We start from the raw sequence: 13,161 nt of genomic DNA, 5'->3' as shown, positions 1-13,161 counted from the left end.
ATTCATATAATAGTACATCTTATCCAATTAAATTACCATCAAGTTTAGTTTCAATTGACAGCATTTATACTAACGGAACGGGAACGGGGGACAAAGTAAGAAGAATTAAGTGATATGGACACTAAAAATAATACTGTTAATGCACGTTCAATAACATGGGTTATAACAATTTGTTTACAAAACTTGATAAATAACGATGAGTGAGTAAAATTATTTATTAATATTTTAGTTTTGACATCATTATTCTTTAATTTATAATATTTTTTAGACAGGATAACTTTCACATCGTTTAAGTCCATTAAATAAATCTAATCACCAAATAAATCAAGTAGTTTTTGTAGGTATAAAAACTACTCACCTTTGGGGGCTCCTAGCACATAATTTTAATAACATTATAAATATTCCTCTCCATAATTTTCATTTATATTCCCGTCAAGATCTCTCAAGTAACCAAGAATCCCAAGCTGTGAGTGCAATAAATAATTATTATACAGGTCTAAATGAATGGACAGGGAAACCATATTTTGAAATTCTATCAAACCAAAATTGAAGAATGAATATCGTTACCGTACCTTATATATCAAGGGATTGGTATGCCTTATCCACAATTCCCATTGGGTGAATTAAAATCATATCCATTCTCCATTATAATTCTATGTCCCCTAACCGCTTTAAACTTTATAATAAAATTTGTATTAATGCAAATGTACAAATAATTACTGACCATTAAAAACGGAATTTGCTTTTTTGAATTAATTATAACTAATAATTACAATTACAATTTGGATACCCATAAATTTTCATATCCAAATATAAAGCTTAGAATAACACTAATGTCCTAAGGTCCTGTTTAGTAAAGAAATGTCTATGTAACTGACAACTTTATATAGAAAACTTAATTTAATTCTAAGCAATCGTATGTTGTCTCTTATAACTGCAAAAAATTTACGAATTTAACCATTCTTCTGTGTGAAAATTTTGAATTTTCTCTGTTAAAAAAAAAACTGTAGCATATTAAATTAAATGACGAAAGGATTTTTTAAATTGTTATTACATGACGGTAAACATTTAATATATCCACATTTTTTTAAGGGAACCTTATATTTTAATGGATCCAAAACAAAGACAAATAGCTTTTGTGCAAATGGCTGAGTCAATGGCACGTCAATGGTTTGGATTTGTAAGATTTCCTGAAAACTTGCGTCACCAATGGATCCTATCTGGTTTAAGCAGTTACGCAGCTTATGATATTGCCAGAGAAGTAAAATAACGATTGTATTTTATTGGATACAATAATGTTAGGTATTTAAATCATTAAATATTTGTACGAATTTGTAAGGTTGGAAAGGGACTTTAGAAGTGAAGGCTTGTAAATTGACAGTGACGTCACATTATAGAACATGGATGGAAAGTTTTTTAATTTTTTATAGTTTCAAACAAATCCGGAAGATATCTCAATGATTGATATGAACACAATCTTTACAATGAACGTCATGCGGGAAAGCCTTCTTATCGACGCTTATTCAAATTCATTACCTTTGTAGCCTGATCAAGACATTTATGATGAGAATATTATTAGAATGAATATAAACGGCCTCTCAAAAATAAAAGCACCGGCAATTTTGAGAATGTTAAGATTAATTGTTGCTGATGATGAATCAGACATTGTACAAGATTCTGCAAGAGCCCTCATTACAAGCAGGTATTTAAATAAAATATTGTTTTTTATTAGCAAATTGATTAAAATATAAAAAACGCTATAAAACACACAATGGGATAACACTTACGCAGGTAAAGATAAACTTTTCTCCTCAAGGACCAACGTCAAGTATCCTATTCCAATTTCATTTACGCCCAGTCTGAATCCTTATTTTAATGCTATATATGCTACCCTTTCATTAGAGGAAGGGGACATAACATTTACTAACATTTGAAATGAAGATTGGGTTGGATTGGATGTTCAAGGTCAAGGTAAATCAATTGCAGTTTTCATAATAATCAAAGTGATTTCTAAAGTGATACTAACAATGAAATAAAATTTTAGGCTTTTATCGCGTCAATAATGAAGATGTTTTATGGCAGAGACTGATAGACACCTTACACAATCCTGAGATCAGAAATACTATTCATCCTCTTAATCGTGGCGTAGTAAGTATTTTATTTTAGTAGTAAAAATATATTAGTTATTTTTTTGACAAATATTAGTTATTAGCTACTGATCCGCTCCTCAATGTCATTTGAAATCAAATATTTCTTTGACAAATTAATAATGTAATTTTGGGTATTATTGATGTCGAGGGAGCATCTAAAATTTATTGAAATAAGGTATTAAAAATTCCAACATTTTTTATCATTCTTAAAACTCTAAAAAGTTTCTGTTTTTAAGTCGTAACATAAAGATCGGTAAGTCGCGGACGTTGTTGAAAATAATTAAGTGTCCTTAAATTTTTAGAATATTTTATGATTCAGCAAAACGTTTTTAGGTTCGGTAAGTAGCTTACCTCAACAGATAATTGCACATACCCTGTTAATAGTAATTTTTCCGAATAAGTTACCATTAATTTAACCATATTTACGTCTTGCATAAAATTTTATCAAAATTCATTGGGCCAATTGAGTGTGAAGGGATAACCTACATACTAACAAACATAGCCCCTTATAATATAAGTGTGGTTTATCAAGAATAGTGTGATGAATATTAGATTGTGAAAATAATACGCTATATAGTAAAAATCAATGATATCTAATAATTTTTTTCAAAATTTCAGCTAATTGACGATGCTCTTAATTTAGCAAGATCGGGGACCGTTGATTACCTTATAAACTCTAGACTTGTTTCAACTATGGCACATGAAACAAAATATGCAGTCTGCAAAGCATTTGTAAGAAACATGGATTTCTTATTAAAATATTTGATGGTCTATGTTGATGAAAATGAAAGAGAAAAATAATATTTATCAGGTAATTACTCGATTTTATATTATTTCAAATTAATTATAAGAAAGATCTGTTTGTACAACAATACTTACTTATTAATTGGTTAAAATTTCAGAGAATGTTACAAAGAACTATTCACGCGTTTGAAGAAGAAGTAGGATTTACTCCAAATTCATTGGATGTTGAATCAGCAATGAAGTCATTAACCCGAGGGCTGGTGTTGGAGCACGCCCTTCGCGCCGGCTACGATCCTTGTGTTGCTGCAACCCCAGATTGACTTTATGATCCGAATTACGAAAATGTTGTGTAAGTATCGTAAAGAAAATTAACTACAGAATGATATGTAAGGTTTGAATTTATACACATTTTCAATGAAACTATGTAAGTTTTATGGATACAACGGTTTTCTTTGTTAATTTGTATCTACATAATGCCGTGATTAAAGTACCTGTAAAAGAATCGAACTTAGGGATTATGTAGATACAAAATAATCAAAAATGCGTAGAGTCCGAAATACTTAGCTTGATTTAAATTAGTGACAGAAATATAATAATTTATAATGTGTCCAATCATATTATTTTTTAAATTTTAGAAATCCAAATATTCCTCCTGAATTAAGGGCAGCGATATATTGCCTTGAGATAAGAGAAGGAGATAAAAATGACAGGGAGACTCTATTGAATCGCTTACATATTGAAACATCCAGCTACAAACTTCTTGTAATTATTGAATCTTTGGCTTGTTCCCAAGACCATGATTTTATATTACAGTAATATAACGACGCCAAAGTATATTTTATTACCTTGATATTGTTTCAAAAGTTACACAATTGCAATATACGGTTTCAAGCTAATTGACGATACGGTAAAAGAAAACAGTCTAGGGACTGTTGAAGGACGTGACGGAAGAACGCTCAAAAATAGTTTTAGCAGTTGCTTCATCAAGCTCTCAAAATGCAGATATTGCAGTATCATATATAATAAGCAATACAAATGCTATTAGGAATGCGTTAGTATATGTATTATTTCGAAATTTTTCAAGTCTTGTGTGACAAACAGAGCTCTTACTTTATGTTCTTTACCACAAACTTTAAATAAGGTCTTTAAATGTAAGGACTACAGACAATAGGACACAATTAGTGATTTTTCATATGAAGCTGTATTTTATTTCAAAATTTGACTCCGTTTACCACTCCATTAAAAACGTATTTTCAAATAATTTTTAGTTACGGGTGACCTGAAAACTTGAAGAAGTGATACTGGGTTCAAGGGACAATCTTGTTTCGAGGTCAATTGTTAATAAAGTAGGTTTTTTTTAATATTTCAATCATTAGCAGTACCTAATAAATATATGTATTTGTTAATATATATTCTTGATATCAGTTTGACAATTGGGTGTCTTCACTGGACTTGATAAGCAACTTGCAAGATTCCGGTTTATTGGCAAGAATGATAAGGGACCAAGCTCGTGAGAATTTATTATGGTACGACCGGAACATAGAAGAAATTTACAACTGGATAGACGCAAATGATGCACCGATTTGTTTTATGTCTCTGACTTTACTCTGTATGTCTATGTTAGTTGCTTTACTGAACACGTAATGTTTATGATATTTTGTAATTATTTGTTTAACATTGAAAGTATAGAGGATATATTTTTTAACATTAAGTTGAACACTTAAGAAAGTTCGGTCTGAACTGTATAGTCTTAAGGCGCAGAATTTTTATATATTTATTTAATAATATTATTATTTAATTTAAGTTTAGGATAAGATATTCTGACTCTTTACTATCTTCAAGATAGTAAACGTAGTTCAATCTTCTTATCTGTTGAAAAATGTGTTTGGATGTTGATTTTATCTACTTATATGACTATATTTTTTTGTAACTTTGTTTTTTTAAAGCGAGATAAAAGTCATGTTTTGTTAAACATTTTAACAAAATTGTATTGGCACTTAGCTAATAAGTTATTTTTTTTTTGTATTGTAATTGTTTTTAAATATTCCTAATATATTTTATATCATAATTTAATTATAAATGGTTTACACAAGATTACAAGTTATTTGAGATATCTTTTTAATTGATATTTGCATTATATTTTAACATTTTAGTTAGGTAATACGTTTTTACTTAAAGTGTAATTTAATTTTATTGAAATCGTATTCCTGCTTCAATATGTTTTTTATATTGTATACATAAGTACAAGTCTTTTAATGTATTACCAATTAATATTCATTTAGTATGGGGGTATAGCGATTTCAAATAATGTAGCATACAGTTTTTTTTTTTTATTTATTAATATTATCATTAAATTACCTGACTAGATTCGTAGTTAAAAATCTTATTAAAACCCATACAAACGATACAACATACAATATAATTATTATGAAACAGTCGATTAATTAAAATATTTTTTGTCCTATTAAGATATATATATGAACGTAAATAAGTTTTCGTTGTTATAAATTAATTATAAGAATGAATACATGTAATGTAACTTTATAACTATCTTCATATTTCCTATCGATTGCTACATTAAAATCATAAGGCACAATGAAAAGTTTTATATAAACCATTAAGAGGAATGTCTTAATATATTCATACGGATATAATATTAATAACTTTAGAAATGACACTTTTTATACTCGTATATTTAGTAAACAATTTTACTTTTAGTAGTCATTTGTTATTTTAATATTATATTCTTTATTTATTATTAAACTATTGAAATAAACATTCAATTATTACAGCTAGCAGTAAAACATTTGAGATGTACAGTGTAATACCCTCGTTGTTAGTATTTTCAATTGTTGTTGTTGAAATCTGTAAATATAGAAGTCTTATATAGTACTTAGAAAATATGGTTTAAACATATCATATTTTCTGAGTAAACGAAATTTATTTTAAACATAGGCTTTAAGTGTTGACGACCGTTTGAAAGTATGCAGTAGAAGAATACTAGTTTCTGGAGATATTCCATTTGGTGCAAAGCAAATGATTAGTTATTATATTTTTCATCGAGAAATCAAATATCAATATATAAATCAAATCTTGATATTTTTAGCTCAAAAGATTACATCTAGGTCTACAGAACTGAAAGGTCTACAAATATTAATCAACTGATTTGTTATCAGACCGACTTTTATAATTAAAATGTTACCTCTGTTGTTGTTGTTGTCGACATCATTATAGGCAAAGGTCTTGGTTGGCCAATGGGCACTTGGTAGAGAAATCTGCTTTCTTCTCGTCTAAAATCACGAATGTCATTCATTGAACAAATATATTCTTTAACTAGTAAATAACAGAGAAGCTCATTTTTTAAATATTTGAAGTCAAAATAACGCTAGAATTCTAATTTAGCAAAGTGGAGAGTAAATGTTGTTGTAATATTTTTTTTCATTCGGCTCATAAACTTACACTTTGTGCTCAGCAACAGTTTTTTCCTCTTGTTCGAATCTATTTAAAGCTGTTCCAATGTCATAGTTGCCTTCATTTATAGTCACGTAGTAACATATTTCTCGAAAATCAGGATTCAATCTGAAATGTTATATTTGAATTTTAGACACAAATATGGTATTGATAAATTTGATAAGCTTTTAAAACTATTAACTTCATATTAGAATTCCTATGATCTGAATAAAATCTTCTCATTTCGTTTAGGCAACGTCTGTATTTCACAGCACATGCAAAATCGACAATCAATTTTCTAAATCGTCTCGTCCACGGTCTTTGATCCACGTTTGCCATCAGTCGTTTATAGACCGTGGCCACTTTTTTTTGCATGAAAACCTGTAACACATCAGAGTTTATTTGCTGCAATTGCAAGCATTCTTTCGCTTTTCAGAAGCATATGTATTTAATCACTTAGGCACTAAGATATGGAACATCAGTATGTGGTCATACTCATTTTTTAACATTTTATTTGTAATTATTAATTTAAATGTATAAAAGAAGATTATTCATTAGAGAGGAGTTAAAATTATAATACCTGCCATTCCCCATACAAAACTTTGGTCATTTTAGCGCCCTCTATCTTCAACATCTCGAAACCGTTCACAACGGATTCCCACACCACAAAACTAAACTCGCTGTTCAAGTAGTTCAAAACACTGATAGCGACGTTCTCGTGGATATCCCCAGCTGCATAAAGAGCGAATATATCGTTTACAATCTGAAACAAAATATTTATATTTTTTTCTTATATTAAATATTAAAGAAATTTCGTAAATTTTCAAATGCGAATACTTAGAAGCGACTGAACACTAAAAAGTAAATATTAAAAAAATATATAAAAACTTTATATAAAATATATTCAGATATGATTTCTCACATATATACACTTAATTTGTTCAAACACAAAACTCATTAAAAACGTTACCTTGACTGTTTGCTGAATAATTTCTGATTTTATCTCACCTGCGCTCTATTCAATTCATTAATTGATAAGTGATCATCCGCAAGTGTTTTTGCAATCAATCCCCAAGTATAAACATCATAATTAACTCGATAATAACCTGCAATGTAGATTAATATTATTGTAATAAAATTTTTATGTTGCAATAAAATAAAATATAAATGAATAAAATATTCATTACGGTTATCCTTGACAAAAGCAATTTACAATATTGACATAAAACCAGAATAATCTTCCTTATATTCATCAAAGAAAACCATAGTATGTTTGAATTGTGGGAAGCGTGTGGGCAGAACAGAAATAGCGTTGCTATAAACGAGCTCAAGGATTTAGCTATCGATGTTAGTGTGTCGATCGAAGTCAAGTTCACTTCCTATACTAAATAGTACACAAAATTAAAGTTTTACACTTCAAGACAAGTAAATTAATTATATGGTTTATTAATATGAATATTGCAAAGAATATAATTTCATTTATGATTAAGTGTGCAATTAAAAAATATATTAAAAGTTTATTTAGTAGAGTGATAGATAATTATTCCACATTCTCCCATAGTACAGTAATGAGTACATAATATTTTAGGCATACATATATATATAAACAAATAAATTGTTGTTATATTTAACATCTTTCTAAAAACTAACCTGAAGCATTTCTATTAAGTAAAATCCAACCGTCATTGAGGTTTTCTCTAAAGGTGTAACTTTGCATGTCTAAAGTGAACCTCGGTCGGTAGCAGTTAAAGCAGTTCTGATTATTTTGAACGATATAAGAAATCGGTATAAGATAGTTTGTATCAAATCTGTGCTGATCCGTAAAACTAAACTTTCTCTGGAAAATAATTGTACATGGATAACATGTAACTAAGACATCTAACATAAATAATTACAATAAACATACTTGTTTTAATTGAATAGCATTGGGAGTTCTATCCCTCAGTACTTGTACATTGACCACAGGATATCCAGATTGGTGAAACCAAGAGTTTAGTACTTTAGATGTTGTTGATCCGTTAAAGAATTGATTAAGACATTCAACTGTTTCACGATCAACACTTGCCATGAAATCGGTCAGCGATATGTATTGTTCTCTTCTGCAAAATGGTATAATCCTATTTAGTATATTACATAATTATACAAATACTAGACTTGGTTAACTTTAATTGTTTCTTAGTCTGTCATTCAAAAACTACAGTCCTATAAATAGAAAACTGTTTGCATATTTGCTATAAAAGATATTACCAAATATTTAATGAGTAAGTAAAAATTACGAATGAAATGCTTTTATTTTTTAAATATGCATATAAGCCGTAACAAAATTAAAAACGTTGTAATATATACCTGCTGTTAATGTAATTTACCAGAGCCTGGTGGAACTTCTCCGATCCTAACCAATTTTCAACCATCCATAGTAACGAAGCTGTCTTCATCGTTACCAGATCCTTATATCTTGATGGTATATCTATAGCCAAAGTTCTGTTGAAAGATGCTAAAGGTGGTGTGCTGTGATGCCAATCCCTTGCCATTGCTCTGTGTTTCATTAGCAAACCATAAGTACTGATTGGTCGTCGATAGCTAGCTGCTGCTTCACCATGATTATACTTTAAAAATAAAACATTATAATATCTTTATACAAGTATTTTTGACTGTAATAAAATATCTTATTATTTATACAAGCGAATATGATAAACATATCTAATTAAAAAATATACATCTGTATTAATTTTTGCTTGTAAAAAAAGTGAATTCCTTGCAACAAACTATTCACATACTCGTAGTGTCATAAAAGTTACATATACATAGAAGCAAATGTAAACAGGGAAAGGGATGATTTATTTTCCTTTATCCTAATGATCTTCCAAACATTATTTTATATAAAATACGTGACCTTTACCTGCGTTAAAAAATAATATGCTAAATAAGTAGCAACACCTTCCTTAAACCACTCTTCCCTCCAACGAGTTATCTGACTCTCTCCAGGATTTCCTAGCCAGATGCGACTTAACTGCTGGGATAGCTCAAACATCATATCTTCGATTTGCTGTATGCTCGTGTAGTCGTTGATAATTGCCAATCTGTTGTCCCTGAAATTTAAAAAAATATTTTACGTTCCCTTTCATTCCTGGGTTTGCAACATATCAAACAGATTTATAAAAGTAAACATTAAATTACATCGTTTATTGAAACAGCTGCTTTAAAACATCCTTGCATTTTTCATACAAACTAAATAAACAGAACTTTGGCTATTCAAATATTTGTTATATATGATGAAGGTTATAAAAACAAACATTTCTATTAATAACGAATGCATAAACTATAAAGCAGGAAAGGTTGAAAAAGAGAGTGGATTACTTTGAAGTTTATAGAAAACTATTTATAAAATGCACTCACCCATTGGTTAGTAAATTCCAGCTTCCTATCTCGTACCCATTAAGTATTGCTGGTACGGAAATTATATTTATCGGTCCATATACAAGAGGCCTTTTAATAGAAGAATATTCATGAATCAAATTAATAATTATTACACCAAAGTGTAGTATGAATGTATATTGTGGTAGAGTAGACACTGGTGCCCATATAACTAATGTATCATTAGTGTTTTTGGCTGTGGTTCGTTGACTTCCGAATTTCGAATGATGAAAGCCAACTTGATGTAATGCTACCTGCGGCGATGGTAAATATTCCACTATGGTATAGCTGTCCTTAGATCTAAAATAAATTCCCACGTATTTAACGTTACTAGTATTGGGGTCACTTAATAGAAGCGGAATGAAAAGTTTTAAATTATTTGATACCTCATAGATGGACATAATTGTAAGCTTTCTCGTTAAACACATTTGAGTTTCTCTCTACCAACTTTAATGGTCGCACCATTCTCGGATATAGAAAATTGTAATAACATAACCATTCATACTTAAGGAAGTTGTGGCCTCAGTGTTGGCGAAACATGACATACCATTCTCGAGAAGATACAAATGTCAATTAAAACAACATTTATATTATATAAGATAACTCACAGTAGTTATAAAAACTGTCGTATAAAAATACGTGATTTCAACAATTCAGTCCCAAAATATGTATTTTAAAAATATTTTATTTACAAGATCTTTACTTTGTACAAACGTGAATCGACATATTCTTTACCACTACTACTTAACCAAATTCAAAATCCCTTCCGAATAGGGCACGAACGAAGTGGTTTGAAAACGGTGTCAGTTATTGTGGCCAGGACAAGTTTATGATTGCGCCTGGACTTACTATATATAGAATACCTATGACCATATTAAATACTTTATTTTATTGCTTTCTTTAATCGGCTTCCTTTTAAATTAAACATATATTACATACACGTGATACATTTTATCTAATTTTGCAGAATTTATATGGAAAATACATTCTTGGATCATGTTTTGAAACTCAAATAACAATATACAAGTATGGTGTCTTTACAATACGTAGAATAACATTTTAAAGTAATAGCTGTTAATATATAAATATACTTACTGTTGTCGTTTAAGTTCTTTGGCTATTACAATACTAGTATTACAATACTGATATCCAGGGTATGGAGGCATCTCGTATACTTTGAATTTGAAAATTGCTTCAAATTGAGAATTATCAAAGCAAGGGAAGAAATATTTTGCTCTACTTGGCGATAGGCGAGTTACCAACACGTGTCTGTGAAAACAAATTGGCAACTGTGAATTTTTTCTGACTTGAAGATTAAGGCTCTAAATTATGCATGTAGCTACATCTTAGAATTGATATTTTCAATCGTAAGAACATATTATCTATATGACTATGTACAAAGACATATCACCGTCGATAACTCTTTCACGGTCCAGTGAACCACTTTGCAAAAATTTAACTATTGTCCTATTGTATTTAACAAATTGTCCTTACGATTTAATGTAGTGTGAAAAATTGTATTTAAAGAAATAAAAAAAATCTTAGACTATTTTGCAATACATAAAATTGTATAATAATCAATTTGACGTTTATAATAATCCTTAAAATTTTATGCGATTGTGAAGTATAAAATATTTTAAAATTAAAAAAAGAGCTATTTTGTCCTAAAAATTTTTGTAAAAAATTGCAACAGTGTATACGACAATTTCATCATCAATATACCAAAATAAGTAAAATAAACCACATACGATAAAAGAAATACTAAAATTTAGCTTCGGCTACATCGCTTAAGATAATCCTTTGTGAGTTTTTCTTAACAATATAGGTATACAACACTATTAAACTGACCTTGTGACGTTAACATTGCAAATGGACATCACCATAATAGGATTTGAGATGTTGTGTAAACTAAGGTCACTAACTGCTACTTTTTAAAATTTTTAAGAATCTAGGCTTAGTAGTCTGATAGATTCGTATGCAATATTTAGAATTAATATCGAAGAGTTTTGTAAAAATTGGTAGTGCAGACAGTTCCATAAGAGAAATATAGTTAGTACTAATATTGTTTTTTAATTAATATAAAATATGTTACAATACTCAATGTGTTATGATCGAATTTAGATTGCAATTAATTATCGTCCCCCACGTAGTTTTTTTTATTTAAAAGACATATTTTTTTAATGTATGACGTATTGTTATATATTCATAATATTTATTTTAGACGAACCAGAAACAGAGAACAGTGTGAATTATAATTAAGACATAAAACACTCCCGTATTATCGCATGCGGTTTTTCAATTATCATAAACGTTCTAATATTAAAAGTTAACTTTACATTTGTTTGTTCCTGAAACACTTTCTAATGTCAATACATTATTAAAAATTTGGCATATAAATTTCATCATGTTAAGATTTATATTATGCCAAAATTTTACTTCAATGAGTAACCATGATGAGATAAATTAAGTATTAGAAATATTTACATTAATTTTATATGAAATAAAATTATAGTGTCATATTTTATGTCATAATGACATAAATTCTCAGGGTCCTTAAGCGTAGGCGATGGAAAACCACTGCATATAAAAATATCCATAATTTTTTTGTCCATACTTCACAAATCTATCTAAAATATATATATATATCTCTTGAATAATGTTAAATACTTACTGAGGTTTACCATTCTCCGTATATCGCACGACGAATATTCCATCGGTGTTATAGCTAATTTGTTTGCTAAAAGACATCCTTATATTATATTGAGTCCGATGTAACCTGTACTGTTTAAGCGATTCTCTTAAATAAATATACAATTTGCCTTTTTTAGCATCATATTCGTATGGTCTGTGTTTATTTACTAAATTGCTACCGTTGTCTAATACTTGAACAGTTTCCCCTTTAATTTCCAAGTCTTTCGTGTCCAATTCAATTACGTTAACATTTGGCGCGTTTGCTATTATAGTTATTACGATATCACAATCATAATAAGACATACCATCCAGGTATATATGCGGGATTATTGTGAGTTCATATTGCACTGGATACACTGTATAATTAAGGCACTCCTCTTCTATAGTATATGCTGAGACTGAAGAGAGAAAAAGCAACACTGCGTATAAAATCATTTTGAATCTATCACTCACAACTGACTTAGAGGTTGTTTAAAAATATCTTAATAAGTCAATGAATGTGAAACTAAAAGGACATTTTTATGTTTTCACTAGCATTTCTAAAGATTTTCGGAAATACCGCCAAGTCGTTGGATACGTCCAACTACGACGCGGTCTCGAACGAATTACAAACTCGGCGGTCACTCGGCGTCTCCTACTCGATGTACCATTTTCGTATGATCCATAACCTTTCTGTAGTTTGTTTACAACAATAAGAGCAACCGTTCAATTT

General features: G+C 29.3%; 1 protein-coding gene and 1 pseudogene across 1 annotated transcript; one reads left to right on the top strand and one right to left on the bottom strand.

The window, feature by feature from the left end:
- The first annotated feature begins 196 nt into the window (after positions 1-196).
- LOC133318948 (uncharacterized) lies at positions 197-4,010 on the top strand (annotated as a pseudogene).
- Positions 4,011-5,207: 1,197 nt separating this feature from the next.
- LOC116766839 (aminopeptidase N-like) lies at positions 5,208-13,056 on the bottom strand. Its single transcript, XM_032656962.2, has 13 exons — positions 12,430-13,056; positions 10,854-11,027; positions 9,741-10,058; positions 9,244-9,433; positions 8,691-8,950; positions 8,251-8,443; positions 7,995-8,181; positions 7,353-7,450; positions 6,925-7,107; positions 6,547-6,725; positions 6,354-6,473; positions 6,097-6,184; positions 5,208-5,759 (listed from the first exon to the last, which is right to left on the bottom strand). Exons 1-13 carry the CDS (start codon positions 12,882-12,884, stop codon positions 5,658-5,660), a joined length of 2,547 nt encoding a protein of 848 aa, XP_032512853.2. The 5' UTR covers positions 12,885-13,056; the 3' UTR covers positions 5,208-5,657.
- Positions 13,057-13,161: the final 105 nt, after the last annotated feature.

The sequence above is a fragment of the Danaus plexippus genome, chromosome 10 (genome assembly GCF_018135715.1).
Source record: "Danaus plexippus chromosome 10, MEX_DaPlex, whole genome shotgun sequence".
NCBI classification, from domain to species: domain Eukaryota; kingdom Metazoa; phylum Arthropoda; class Insecta; order Lepidoptera; family Nymphalidae; genus Danaus; species Danaus plexippus.
This window is presented reverse-complemented; position numbering and strand designations above follow the sequence as displayed.